The following is a 16,042-nucleotide window of genomic DNA, read 5'->3' on the forward strand; positions in this document are numbered from 1 at the left end:
CCACTGTCATCCAAAATACGTCCATTTTGGTAATTACATTTTCGAGATCGATTTTCAATGTAATTGGATCGGCGTCATTCGATTGAATTGTGTGTTTGTGCGTGGTGGAAATCAAATCCAATTTCAAAGTGTTGCTACGGCTTCTGATTTTTTTTTTTGTGTTTTTCTGAGTACCATGTCGGGTTTGGATTGAAAATGGAAATAATTTAGTCATCCTTCAATTTTGAGCCAATTTTTCAATCCACACTGAGCTTGCCAGATTTTCCGGTTTTTAATCACCACAAGAGACCAATCATAATTTAATTTCATATTTTTTTCTCCATGAATTCTATGGAAAATGTGAATTTTTCCTTGCAAAATATATGTCAACATTCCCAGGTGTATATTAAATTTTAATGCATAACAAAAAGTTGAAAGACAAAGGGTCGTATGGACAAAAGAAGTGAACAGAAAGTGGTTGAAAAGGGGCAAAGTGGCGAATAGAGCGTAATTTTTGAGTTCTACATGCGTAGATTTTTATTAAAAAAAAAACTATTTAAAGATTGAGAAATGAATATTGAAGCAATTTTTTAATGAACATAATATTCTTTGAAGCATGTTTGAATGCAGATTTTCTCTTTTAAAACTGTCTAAAAACCTGCTCTTGTAGGAAATAATGGAAAACAAACTCATAAAAGTAAAATGAAAAAATGTTTTAATTATTTCTGATTTGTTGACTTTATATTTTTTTTAAACACTGTAAGCGTTTGAAAGAATAAATTAAACTCACAACAAATATTGCCAAAACATGAAACAAAAAACATACTAAAATAAAAAATATATTCAAGTTTTGAAGTGTAAAAATTCCAATGAAAGAAGAATAAATAGTTTTAAAAGTATCTATTTATCAGAAAAATAACAATTTGAATCACTGATCAGTTTTGAACTAACAACACACTACTTAACTCACAAAAATGGTAGAGAAAAACGAATATTTTTTTTTATTAATTTTATCACTTTCTATTTGATCTAATTTCTTCATGACCTTTTGTCTTTTCGACCTATTGCTTATAAGACATGTTTTTTTTTCTTTTGATCTTTTGTCTGCTTGACTTTCGACATTCAAACTTATTTGTTTCAACTTTTGTTTTCATTTTTTTACTGTAAAGTAGTAAATCTTTCCCAGTTCCCGAGGGGAACACCCTTGAAGAGTACCGGGCCAGCATTTACAAAGCGGATTCAGTGGCAGTTTCATTCTCAACATAATGATAACATGTTAAGGTTAATGTTTACATTCCATAGGTCGCCTCCCTCTACTAAGCAATCGATTCCAGAAGGGAAAAGATCACCTTTTTGGTGATCGTTTTTTACTGTGTCTTGAAATATTATCAAATTCTCCCAGTGCTTAAAGGCAATATATTTAAACAATTATTTTCACTGTTTTATATTATAATTTTGTTTACATCGAATCATAAAATTATAAAATAAAATTACGGAAATTAACCATTTTAGATCGTCTAGCGAAACTGCTATCATACAATTTACCATTCATCAATATTTATAAACTAGAAGTATTTTAAGGACTTTGCATTTCATTTTTAGATTTATACATATGAATGGCAAAATCTGTGGAAAAAACATGATTTCTCAATGATAAAATCATACTTCATACTAACACACAATACATAACACTTAAAGTACACTAAAGAAAGACATCAATTTTTGATTAAAACTTCAAAAAATCTATCATTTGTGTTGAGCAATTGAACGCGGTTGAGCAAACACAGTATTGTCTGTAATATTATCATCAATTTTCAAGAGATAAATTGAGAAAAAAAAACTTATAATAACAACCATGATTGATTACCTGCACGTCAGCCAGCAGTTACAAACTTTCTTCGACCCGAATGGCGATGATGATCTTCGCAAACAATTTTCCAATCACCAAGCAGCGCAGCGCGAACATCTGCTGCTGCAAGCAAGGTGAAACTATAACCTCCCGATGCGCCCGGAAGCAACTTTTTTAATAAGTCAAATGCTTGCCTGACAATATGACCAGGGTGTGTGTGTATGGAGCCACCTGGGAGCAAAAGTTTCGCTTCATTTTCTTTTGGATTTTATAAACTTGCCCCTCGTACTTGGAAGATGATGATAAAGTTTCCTAGGTTAGGGAGGGAAAAAAGTGTCCCACACACAAGACACAGTGTCTAAAGCTTGATTTGCTTTCGGTTCCAGCGGGAGTTTCACCTTGGAGCCTTTGGAGTGAGTGAGTAAGTGTGTTGGATGTTCTCAACATTTCCGAAGAAGAATTGCTGTTTGAAAGTGCTCGTTGAAGGTATCAACTGTCCGTTTTTTGGAGAGTTTTTTTTGTTTCCCTTTAGACCATAAAGTGATGGAGGCGAAAAACAACAGTTTCGAAAACGGAGATGTCTATCCTCAATGGTGATACCATTTCCAAGGGAAAAAAAGAACTGCCACAGGAAATTACAGTCCTGTACGTCCAGCCGAAATAAAGTCATCTCAAAATGAACCGGTCACTTTTTGCACAACGCGCGTTGGGGGAAAAGAAGGAAACAACTTCCTTTGTAAATGTCTCTCACCTGTCGTAATTTCGCCATCGCATCGGCAGTGATGAAATCTCCCTTCTGAAATTTAGTCACGAAGCACATCACCTGATACTGGCTCTGGCCACGTTCTTCCTCGCCCAGGACGAGGGCTTTCAGCACTTGAACTTCCTGCAAAAAACGAGAAAAAGGGGGAAAAGTTAGTGATGAGAATAGATCACGTGATGGTTCACGTTCGATATCGGGAAAGAATGTCAATAAATTTGGCTTTTCGATGGGAAAGGTGCATCCAAAGATGATTCGTTTTGTATAAAGTAAGGAAAGTTGTTGAAATAGCAACAAAAATCTTCTTCTCTCATCTCATTCTCATCTCATTCTCATCTCATTCTCATCTCATTCTCATCTCATTCTCATCTCATTCTCATCTCATTCTCATCTCATTCTCATCTCATTCTCATCTCATTCTCATCTCATTCTCATCTCATTCTCATCTCATTCTCATCTCATTCTCATCTCATTCTCATCTCATTCTCATCTCATCTCATTCTCATTCTCATCTCTCTCATCTCATTCTCATCTCATTCTCATCATTCTCATCTCATTCTCATCTCATTCTCATCTCATTCTCATCTCATTCTCATCTCATTCTCATTCTCATCTCATTCTCATCTCATTCTCATCTCATTCTCATCTCATTCTCATCTCATTCTCATCTCATTCTCATCTCATTCTCATCTCATTCTCATCTCATTCTCATCTCATTCTCATCTCATTCTCATCTCATTCTCATCTCATTCCCCAAGAAAGGTTCATATCACTCCTATGGTTGACCATCCCCTCCACGCCTGTCATCAACTCTTGCGGTTCTTCAAGCAGCTCAGGTTGAGAGGAAACGGCAGCCCGGCAACACAAAAACACTCAGAGTGGAGAAGACACTGTGCCGTCACCAGGCTGCTCTCCTCTTACAAAATCCCCCTGTCCAGAGTGCAGCCGCCGGACGGACAAGCGGGGGCTGCGCTGTGTGGCATTTGCACACGAATGTCAAACAAATCACGGCAAGAGTGAATCGTGTCACGTGTACTCTTGTTTTTTTTTCGGTGACAGTGATGGGAAAATCTTTCAAAGATGGTAATTGAAAATTGAGATGAGATTGAGATGAGATTGAATGGATTGAGATGAGATTGAGATTAGAGATGAGATTGAATGAGAGATGAATGGAGATGAGATTGAGATGAGATTGAGATGAGATTGATTGAATGAGATTGAGATGAGAATGAGATGAGATGGAGAGAGATTGAGATGAGATTGAGATTGAATGAATTGAATAGATGAGATTGAGATGAGATGAATGAGATTGAATGAGATTGAGATGATTTTCTAACCCAGATCCCATATCCAAATTCTGTCATCACTTTTACCAGTCGTCCTTCATGGTGCTTGCCACAAAGTCTGAAGGCCTACAGCGGACACAAAAAATCCGGATCATACTTCAACCGGAAGAGTACTTCGGCTCTGGTGATGGCTTTACCTTGGGATGCAGCAGTTTTCTATGGACGGCCTATCGCCATAGCCGTGTGTACCTGGTGCAAGATAGGGAAAACTGCACCGCATTCATGGTGTATTTATAGAGTGAATTCACCGATCTATGTTATACAACGAGCGAACGAACGAACGAGTCAAGTATGCGGTTCGATGCACTTGAGCTTTGTTTGAGGAATCAAGGAGGCTTTCGGCGTGTCGTCCATCGAACGGATTTATATTTCACTTTCTATTTATCTTTCCAATATCCTGGCGCCTGGTCGCTGTGGAAAGCACAAATAGCGACCGGAGTGCTGCGAATTTTTTTGGCCTGGATCGTGTCACGATTTTTTCAACTTGTTTGCACATTTTTGGGGGTTATAAATGGTGACACTTTGAGTTCACGAAAAAACTCCCGTACTTTGCGTGCCCTGACTGTAGAGATAGAAACAATTTGCTGACTCTATTCTAACAAAAACCCGCAAAGTGTGGTCTTCTCCACTGAACTTCAAAATTGACGTCCAATCAGTTCAGTCAACTTGCGCATCTCGCCCAGATTGCGCGGTCCGGTCTGCAGAAAATTTCGCGGAACGACCTACAATGGATCACAGCTGCTAATACTCTTTTGCATCACAAGCGTCACATTGTCGGATCACATTTTTGGTGAATGCAGACAACTGCGTGTCAATGCCAATTTGGAACTCTGATTCCGGTGTGAGCGCAGCTACAGGACCAGAAGAGGAACGCAGAAATGTTGCACTTGCACAGCTGGATTTATTAGACCCAAGGGGAGAAACAATATTTGAAACATTTGAAAGATATTCTAGAAAAAAAATCAAGTCTCAAATGAGATGAGAATGCGATAAGAATGACGCTTTGAAGACTCGTTTTTTTTCTTTAACGATTTTATGAGTTCAAAAATTAGACACCCTTCACAAAAATCTAGGGTTTGTTATTGTTAATATTCACTCCATTCAGTTAATCATTCAAAGCTTGAAATGATTTCGTAACATTAAACTTATTTTTAATGTTCTATAAAAATTAATTCTTTTTATAAAAATATTGTTTGAGATGTTCTGTGCTTCCAAACATAAGCATTTTTCCTGTATTTTAAAAATAAATTGTTTCTCGAAAAAATATTCAATTTTTTTTTTTGGCGGCATGGGTATCAAATGATCGGGATTTTTTCATACATTTCGAAAGATATAAAAATTTTTAAAATACTAAAAAAATCACAAAACTTCGTTTTTTTTTCCAAAAATACGGTTTCCAGATCGGCCAATGTTCAAAAAATCATAGCAAATCGATAATTGAACTTAATGATTCGCTTTTACCTTCATTTGAAAGCTTTTCTTGCGATCTTTCGAATGCTGTATCGAACATATGCAAAATTTAACTTTTATATGAAGTTTTTTAAGAATTACTTTGACCCTTGAAATCCACAAATTTATAACATTTTTTTCTTACGAATGTAAACAAACTTTGGATCCCTCCAGGAGTACATATTTATTACCAAATAATGACTTCACACACTGAAACCAATGAAACTCAAGCTAAGTGATGTTTTATACATGGTTTGATAACTTTTTTTGTGAAATTATCAGTTAAATTTTGCGGTTTTGCGGTGCTGTACATTGGAATTTCATAAAAATTCAAAACATTTTGAAACAAGCCCAAACATGCTAAATATGATTATCAATGCAAAAAAAAAATGCATATTAGATTGTTTTCACTTGACTAGATTTCAATTTTCATGGAAATTTTGAAGTTTTTTGCTAATTTTTTTTTTGCCACCTGATTTTCCACACCAATTTTGAAGGGGGTGGCGACATAAACTTTGAAAAATATTTGCTACGGGTTAAGTATCAAATGATCAATCTTTCATACCTATCAAAAGTAATAACGAATTGTTCTAAAACACTCATTTTTTTCATAAACTACCTGTTTTGAAAAAAATATAAAAAATTTTTTACAAAAATTGGATTATTTGGGTACCAAAATAGTAAAAAATATATTTATATTGAGTATTTTTTTTTCAAAAGTGCGTTGTTGTTTTTTGAGTATTTTCAAAGATTCCATCCACCTTATGAATAATTTCCAATCATTTTTAAACCTGCTATGTAAAACACACAAAAAAAGTTTTTTATGCAAAAATATGTAGTTTAGTGAAATTTTTGAGATAAGTGTCTAAACTTTGAAATGGTACACCCAAAGTTAAAGAATGAGAGGATAGTCCTCACGAAAAGAAACGTGAGGAAAGTGCTATTTTGCGAGAGTATAGTCCTCTCGCGTGTTCATTCGTTCATTGGAACAGTTCATCCTATTGAGTGGCTTATATGGACACATGACCGCCACTTTGTCACCGAACCGCGGTGGCCCATACGGCATAGGCACGGTTCAATATGCCGAAGGTCTTGGGTTCGAGTCTCGGTACTGGTTCTTTTTTTTTTATAGAACTTTTTTTGAAGATGAACCCATGAGTAAAGTACTCTCGATAATTTCGGGATTTATCCTCTCAGTCCGCACACAGTACCATTTTACTACCGAATCGTGTTTAGAAAAGCATCAAGCTATACTTTTTTTTAAGCTTGATTATTTATATTATTTTTAAAAATAGCTCCACCTGTTTTAAGATCACGTGGATAAATAAGTTAGATAGATTCAATAAAGTAGTAAAAAATAACCTTTACGTATTCAATTTTTTTTTCATACAACTGAAAAAAAAATGTTTTTTTTTTAATATTTCAGTGTGATGCATTTTCAAACACACCTTCTCAGAAAACCATTATGGCTGCTTTACAGAGTGCCAATAGGCTAATAGATGGCGCTAGTTGATTAGTGTGATTGGCAGCCATGTTTTTACACACGATTTTTAAATTATTTAGCCGCAACGTCTGTTGTCTGTTTTTCAAGCAACAATTTTGAAAACTTCTGATAGAAACTTGCTTGCTCACTTCTTATTGAGCTTTTTATCACTCGATTTCAGTTGAAAACACTTTTAATGGGCTGTAATTGAATGTCAAAGAGCTGATATGACAACATTAGAGGCACGCTGGAATTCGATGCAGTTCCCCTACGTAGTTTTGTGAAAAGAAATGAGTATTTTCAAAGATTCTATCGAAATGTATGAAACAATTCCAATCATTTATGCTTGTTTTGTAAAAAAAATAAAAAAAAGATTTTTTTTTCCAAAAATACGTAGTATTGTGAAATTGTTTAGATGAGTGTCAAACTTTAAAACGTTATCGTAAAGTATTAACAAAAATGTCGAATCATTATTTAAAAACAGCAAAAGTAAAGAAATTGCACACAGAAAATTTACACTCACCTAAATCATTCATCATTCATCGACGAATAGTTCCAACTGGATTGGTTCCATAGTGTGTGATAAATATGACCGTTACTGGCATAGGAAGCTGGAATCGACACAGGTGTGCTCGAACGAAGCTCACATGGAATGTTTTGTGTCACCATTTTTAGGACAAACATTCTAATTTCAGCTGAAATACTGAGCGCTATCAGCACTTAGTTCAGGCGTAATTTTTCGAAAAGGTTTGAATATCTAAAGCTAGAAAATTTTCAGATGAGATTTAGAAATTTCTGAGAAATAAGGCTCGCAATAAAATCATAAATTTCAACAAAAAAAAATCAATTTGATTTGTTACGATTGAAAGCAAGTGCATCAGCAAAAAGCTCAAAAGTACATCTGGGAGATTTCCTAATGGCAGAGCGATTTCCCGATACGAAACGGCATCACCAGAGTGGATGCGCGCTGTCCAATGTCCGTTGGCATTACATTTTAAACCGATTTCGCAACTGTTTCAATTTCAACGCTAAGCGGATTGAGAGACAGTGACAGGGGGCAAAGTTTGCTCGTTTCTTGCCGTCCGGAACTGGTTTCCGGAAGTTTTACTGTTTTTTTTTTCTTTGCAGTTGAATCCGTTGATTGCTTTTTCTCTCTCAGAATTTTTCAGCATCGTTGGACCTCACTCCAACGTGAACTTTGCTGGGAGGTACAAATGACTTGATTGCATTTGCCTAGCTTCTTCACACGTTTTTATGAGGCGCAAATTGTTTTTTTTCTGCCTCTTTAGCACTGTGGAATTCCTCTGTTTGCGCAAGCTTTCCGGATTTTCACCCTACTGACTAGCGTGCGGTGAAAAGGGAAAACCTTCCTCACAAAAACACACACCCACACACACTTCGAAAGTTTTAATGAATTTTCACGCCATTCCACGTTTGGGAAGGGAACAATCGAGATTGGAATTTTTGACAGTTTCACGCTCTGAAAAATTCTTGGCCCTTGCGAGCAGGACATCCCCCGTCGTGGGTGGTGCTTCTCACTCGTTGAATATCAATGAGACTTCCGAAAGGGCCAAACTTTGGAAGCCGAGAGTGAAAATTCTGAAGTGCGGTTGGAGCAGTTTGACCACCGACACCACCCTAGCGCAAGGGGAACAATCTGGACGAGAAGTTAATGGGAATTAAGTTCTTTGAACTTTCTGTGGTTTCAGGTGTTTGAAGAGGGGAAAAGCTTTCGTTGGAAGAAATTTTAGTGTTTAAGTTTGGAGATGGTGTTGAGATGATTGGCAATAAAATAACCAAATTTAGCTGTTGTGATTCATGTTTTGATGTATTAATAAATTTCCAGAATACAATCGCGAGCATAACCAAAAGAAAAAAAGTCAATGAGAACTCGTGGCCATATGATAATTTTGCCTCGACAGTATCCCCCTCACATACATTTGCTGACTATCCTTCACGACGCTCAAACAACCAGCAAAACCATGTCAAGGGACCGTCACAAGAACGACCACACGATACATCAGCCCCAAAATGATGCCTACCACATCTACCATATCATCATCGAGGTTGCGCTTCCATACTGGCCCAATTTCACCCCACTCATCGCGTGTGCCAAGAAGTTGAAAGGCCCAAGTCTGCACGTACAACCCGGTCGTCGTCGTCGTCGCCAGCCCCAGCATTAGCTCAAGTCACGAAATCCGTTTGCCAAAATAATGTCAAATTTTGGCACGCGAGCCCCAGGACCTGGAGACCTCCCCGTGCGTGCCTTCCAGTAAGAAAACATGTTCATGTATTATGCACGGCGAGGACGAGGACGGGCGGCGGGTAAATTTATGAAAAGCAGCGTGATGTCGTAAATTTGCACAGAATTGGGCACATTTGGGGAATTGTCTGGGAAAAAATGGAAGGAGAAATGTTGGTACCCTTTCCGGCCTTGGTTTAAATCTTGCCTCGAAAATGGGGTACAACTTTGGAATAATAAGTTGTGCCGATTTGGATAGTTGTGACAGAGGGGCTTGGTCAGGGGCAGTTTGTGAGTTTATTAAAAAAATTTATTATCTGACATATTCGATACATTGTCAGTCATAAAAAGAAAAAAAAATGGTCTAATATCATTCAAAGATTAAATTATTGACTTTTATGCATTTTGGAATAATAAAAAATCTATTTTGAAAAATGAAATTGAAATTAAAAATAAATATACTGAACTGCAACCCATTGTTAACATTGTTGTCCCTACGGCAAATCGATTTTAGTTTATCTAAAGGAATAATTTGAAATTTAGGAAGAGAAATTTGTTGTTCAAGTTGTTGGTAACAATGCAATTTTTCTTCTAAAAACGACTTTTCAATTTTTTGCCTTCCACACTGAGACAACACGGAGAAAAAAGAGTTTGTGAACAAGCGTTTATGAAAATGGTGAACGTGCCCGAGCGGTTTAGGCTTTCAGGATTTTTGTGATATTTACTTGCAGAGTCAAAACAGATCAGTAAACTTCACTTATTTGTCTATTACACTTTTTAATGATTACATTTTTGCGGTAACACTCTTGACTTTTACGCGCACGATCACATCACTTTGCATTAAAATCTTCATCGAGCCAGTTCTCTATGTTGAAGCCAGACTTGTCCTCCAGACCTACGTCCTGGTTGACTCCACGGCGGCTAAGTCCCGGCGGACTCTTCACGGCGGCTAAGTCCCGGCGGACTCTTCACAGCGGCTAAGTCCCGGCGGACTGCGGCCTCCACCGCTAAGTCCGGCTGGACTGGGGCCTCTGCTACTGGTGGCTGCTGGCGGGTCCGGCTGGTCTGGGGCTTCTTCAGGATCTGGACTGGACTGGGCTTGAACTGGCTGGAACTGACTGGAACTAACTGCCCTCCTCAAGAATTTTGGGGTTTTTATAGTCAGTCCCCGAAAACTCTACTAAATTTTGTTCTGCTAAAAGTGGTCCGTTTCGATGAGAAGCATCGATGAACCTCATGAATTAAATTATGCAGACCTCTGCAACCTCTGACTTTCCGTATGGTGTAGTGAGTACACCTCAAAATCGGAAGTCATGGGTTCTAACCATTGTCGTGAAACTTTAAATTATGTTATTGGAATATTAAAATTATGTTCCTAAAACATTCTCAAAAATGTTGGTCAATAATGAGAAGGTCGAATTCTCCATTGAACAAACATGCCAATGAATTTGGTTAAACCACACCCTCAATTTCCCCTGTGGAAAAACATCGTACATTCATAATTGAAAGCTTAACCATTTTTTTGATTGCCTAACAATTGGTGAAATTTAATAAGGGGCTTTTCAGGTGAGGATGACTCATGATCCACACCTGTACATAAGCTTAATTATTTGTCGCGCAACGCGAGTCGACGGGTAAAATTATTTATGCTTTCGTAAGCGCGCATGGTCAGAACTGTGGTGAGGCTCGAAAAAATTGACAAATTTAATGATTTAAATTTGAGGTCGCTGCAATGGGAACTTCGAACAAAGTGTTCAAATACCATGGTACGATTTCCAAAAACGTACCATGAGATTTGAACACTTTGTTTGTGGTTCCCATTTTCATGAACGCTTGTTCGCGATTTTGGGAACTCTTTTTTCTCCGTGAAGGCTATACAATCACTCGGAAAATGAACTTTTTAATTTGACATCGGCGGTTTCAAAAATATTAATGTTGAAAAAATAGGTTTTTATTTGGTTTTTGGCAATTTCTATTTAATAGACTTGATTTTTAAGTCTCGAAAATATTTTTACCAAAAAGCTCGTCCGTTTTCCCATATGTTTGCCTTTGACAGCATTTCAATTGGAAGTATGGGCTCTCAGATATAAGCTTAATGATATTGATCGTCACGGAAACAGATTTTTTTCAGTGCAGTTATACAAAAATATTTAAAAAAAAACTTACGCCCTTCTCAAATATCATTATCGAGTTGAGGGGTTACATACATGTAAATCGGCAAAAATAGCAGAGGTTGGTTTGAGCACAAATTCAAACTTTTTTTAAATCTGTTTCAGGACATGAAAATATACATTTTCAACTATTAACAAAATCAATTTGAAGACATTTGGTTGTATCATTGCCAAGATACAGCTATATGAAGTAGGCATTTTCAAAAAACGGGTGCCACGATATCTTAACACTGCCTTGACCAAATCGGCTCAAAATTTTGGTGAAGATTCGATAAACCGGTCTTATGTGCATGACAAAGACCGATTTTCAAAAATTTTATTTAAAAAAATAAATAAAAATATTTTTATGTTTTTCATAAAAAAATCGAAAGTTTTTGATTTTTGTATTTAAAAAAATGCAAAATTTCAAAATCGGGCTTCGTCATGCACACGGGATATGTCTTGCGAGTCTCCAAAATTTCAGCCAATTTGGTCCATCCAATCTCGAGATATCATGGCACCCGTAAATCAACTCCGTGTTCAGAGAAAAACGCTCGCAAAGTTTGACAGTTCGCTTTGCGCATGGCAAAATTTTCAGCCTGTAACTTACTTTAATCATGAAATATCTTCATGAAACTTTCAAGAGTGATTGAAAATCATCTTTACAGTTGATTTAATAAATTTTCTGTAATACGAAATTTTGTGATTTTCTACATGTATGAAACCCCTTAAAATGGCTCCATATACACAAAAATGACTTATATAAGAGTAGGATAACATGCCTACAAAGTTTCATTGGAATCGGAAATGTTCGGATAACCGATTCCCTATTTGACATGGAATTGCTCTATAAGTATAACTTTAGTGGTCATTACTTAAGACAGGGTTGTCAGATCTTCAACCTATTTAAAGATAGGTGACATCCGGATTTGAAAAAAAAACGTAAATAAAGACAAGGGGTCATATTTTGAGACAGGGTTGCCAGATCTCCCTCTCTTTAAACGGTCTTCAATTACCTATCCAACGACTTACAATATGGTGGTATTCAGGGCGATTTCAGGTCACTTTTCTTACATTCTAATGTATGCAAAATCACATTTTTATGCATAACTTTTGAACGACTCATCTTATAAAACTCGATCTTTGGAGCCTAAACAAAGTCGACATGGTAACACGCACAGACTTACAGACATTTGTTCAGTTTTCGATTCTGGGAAGATAGGTATTCATAAAGGTGGGTCTACGAACTTTCTGTGAAATAGAGCAGGATTATAGCCTTACCTCAGTGGGGAAGGCAAAACCATCTCCAGAATCATCCATGTTTCCAAGCCAACATCATCATGCATCAAATGTCCATAACTATTCACAAAACACAAATAATGAAACATTTCCTGACCCTTATCGCAGATTCCATTCATATCAAAACCATCTCTGTATCCTTGTTCAAAGCATTTCATTTTTTCACCCTCTAACAAATGCGTTCCAGCCGAAGAGCTTAACGCATCCAAACCCCTTTGAGTTCTCCACACACACACACACACATCACATTGCGTAGGATCACCATCAGCAAATACCCCTCGTAGTGGTTTGGCAAATAGAGCCCCATGTGGTTCATCATGTGGTCCACGAGACGAGCAACCGAGTCCTCAAGGCTCTCCTCAGATGTTATTGCTTCCTGGTGTCCCGGCCACAGGCTTTTGCTAGTCCATGGCGGCGGGGCTAAAGTTTCCTTTGATGGAATTTCTTTAGCCCTTCCACTGCAAACTGGCCTGGAACACAAGGCCAGGATCAGAGAGCTTAACCGGGATGAAGCAGAAAAAAAAGAATTTCCCAGCTCTAGCTATGCGTCATGGAAATCTATCGGCTTAAGGCTCCGCACTGGCGGAAACTTTCATAAGCATAAGTTGAAACGACGAGTCCAGCAGCAGCCAAAAGGAGGGTTGTCGGAAGGAAACTTTGAGTAAAATAATCACTTTTATATCAACCGCAACTCGCATGCATGTGTTGAACTCTTTTTTTTCTATTTTCAACTCCTTGCCAAGAAACGGCCAACTTACTGCGGCGGAAAAGCTCTAACCTAGATAAGCCAAACTGATATGTGTGTGGTGAATATGCTAAACAGGGAGGAAAAACATGTGCGGAAAGCAACATCTGAGGAAATTCTCACCATATTTTACGCCGGTGCAGAGTTCAGAAGCCGGGTGGAAATCAAAGCCAAACGATTCGATGAAACGGTTCGAAAGTGGTGCGACTTGAAGTGGTTCTCGTTCTTTTCTTGTTTTTGAAATAAAGAGTTAAGTGAAAAGTGTATAGGGGAGAATAGGGTCATTTGAAAACTTATAAAAACTATGCGGAAGATTCTCATCGATAAAGATTATTGCATCTGTCAAATCAGTCAACCGAATAAAAGCTTCCCCTTTAACTCAAAGCCAAGTTCTCGTACGAGAACCTGGCGAATGCAAAAGTTTCCTTCTTCCGTTTGTCCCGCCACCATAAAACGCACAATTAAGCACGACCCACTCAGTTCAAAAGGAGCAAGTTTTCTAAAACGGGAAGGAAGCAAGCAAGCAATCAACAAGTTGCGGCACAAATACTGATAATATCAAATGATTATCCTTAAACTTATTGCGCCTGGATACGATGCCGCGTGCTGCTGCCCCCGGCAGCGGCAACCGGAAGGCATCAACGAAAGGTGGTGGCAAGCCCTACTTCCGGTTTGCTACCCCTCCCTCCCATCTTTCCCTTTGCACAGTATTCAAACGAGAATTTGCACCTTGTTCAATCCTTTCTTTTGCAATTCAATACACGGGTATCGCCGACGTCACGTCGTCCTGACTTGACTTGGTCTGACTTGGTTTGGCCGTTCGAGGACCCTACTCAAGCGAAAAGGATCATGAAATATGCAATCATGCTGATGCTAATACGAAAACATCATCCGGCTGCCCCACCCGGAAAACTCCTCGGCAGTGCAAGTAACTGTCGGTGAAGGTGAATCGGAACTATTGAAAGGGGTTAGTGATATGGAAGGTAATCGTGATTGTACGTTTGACGACCCGGTTGAAGTTTTGACAACGCTGTACTTTATTGTAAACTTTTTTGATGTTTGTTTTTATAAGTGAGCGCTGAATGATTAAACTTTGCATGGTGTTTTCATTCTTGTTTAAATGAATCAATTATGTGCAGGAAATACATTATCTAAAATTGGTTTATAAACATGCTTCATGTTGCTGCATACCCCACCCATCTCTGGATGGAATCAGTTCCCCGTACAATTCGAAGAATTTACACTGCAAGGAAAAATTCCAAAAGAGCCCTTTTCCTCGCAACAAACCAAATTAGCAAAACAGTATCAAAAGGAATCAATTGGCTCAATTGGCAATCAGGAATGCTCTCGGTGGAAACCCTACGCATCATGGTGGCCCAGTCCCACTGAAGAGCCACGGCAGCAGCATCACAAACCAGAAAGAGAGAAAGAGTGAGAGCAAGATCCGTTCGGTTGTTGATCTGCACGAACGTATAAATGTTTTGACAGTAAACTAGCTCCACACGTAACCTCCACCCCTGCTTTTCGATGCACGTGTGTGTGTGAGCAGCTTCAAATGTTGCAGATAAAAACGGTCATAAAACCACACACACACCCTGGTATAAGAGGATGGCGGTTGGGAAAATTGCTTCATTTTCAGCATTTCGACGTGGTCGTGCCATCTTGTCACACCTGCTTTTTTTACGTTTTCAAAATAAACGCGTTTTAAAGTTTGAACATCAATAAAAAAGCCGTAATTACCACGTGTGGCAAAGTAGCATAGCTGGTCGGAACAATATTTTTGTAAGACAAGTGTCAACATTGAACGGAGTTGATGCGGATTCCGATCATGTTTTATTAAAATTCATTCATGTTTTGTCATAAATTTATCTCATCCTATAATGCACGTGCGGCAAGATAGCTCTGTCATGACGATTTACCGACCGGAAAAAAAGCTCAAAAGTCGGTGGTGAAGAGTGTATTTCCGTAACTTTTTTCGTTTCCAAAAAAGGTGAGTACACTTTTCGGGATTGTTGATAGAGGAAATATTTTCCCAAGAAATGTTAATTCCTGCTGCAACCGGTTGATTCGAAGCTGTCCAAACCTGACACCTGAATGAGGAGAATCAGCGATCAGGAAAAAATGATTTTTCAGGAAATTCGAAAGCGTAAAATAGAGTTCTGATTGAATAGTTGATAGTTAAATTGCATATTTTTTTGGTAAAATCACATGAGCAATTCTCTCAGGTTTCAGTCATTCGATTTTTTTTTGTGTTTTTCAATTCGGTTGAAACTTTTTTGGTGCTGTTGGTATGCCGAAAGAAGCTATTTTGCATCATTATTTTGTCCATATAATTTTCCATATTTGGCAGCTGTCCATACAACAATGATGTATGAAAATTCAAAAATCAGTATCTTTTGAAGTAATTTTTTGATCGATTTGGTGTCTTGGGCAAAGTTGTAGGAATGGATAAGGACTACACTGAAAAAAATTATACACGGTAAAAAAAAATATGATTTTTTATTTATCTTTTGTCACTAAAACTTAATTTGCAAAAAATATGTTATATGTTTTTTCCAAGATGTGCAAAAAATCTTTAACTGAGTTATGATTTTTTTTTAATCAATACTGATTTTTTTTAAATCGAAATATTGATCCACAAATTTTCAATTCAATTTTTCGATGTAAAATCGAATTTGAATTGAAAAGTACTTTAATAAAAAAATGTATAAAGTGCACCGTTTTCAAGTTATAGCTATTT

The 16,042-nt window shown here is 37.5% G+C and overlaps 1 protein-coding gene across 1 annotated transcript in view; it reads right to left on the reverse strand.

Moving 5' to 3' along the window:
- LOC6036372 (out at first protein) overlaps nucleotides 1-16,042 on the reverse strand; it is a 129,266-nt gene that overhangs the window by 27,312 nt on the left and 85,912 nt on the right. Inside the window, exon 4 of the mRNA XM_038255311.1 lies at nucleotides 2,580-2,714. Coding sequence (XP_038111239.1) covers nucleotides 2,580-2,714 — 135 coding nt within the window. The remainder of the gene's footprint in view (nucleotides 1-2,579; nucleotides 2,715-16,042) is intronic.

The sequence above is a fragment of the Culex quinquefasciatus genome, chromosome 2 (assembly GCF_015732765.1).
Source record: "Culex quinquefasciatus strain JHB chromosome 2, VPISU_Cqui_1.0_pri_paternal, whole genome shotgun sequence".
NCBI classification, from domain to species: Eukaryota; Metazoa; Arthropoda; class Insecta; order Diptera; family Culicidae; genus Culex; species Culex quinquefasciatus.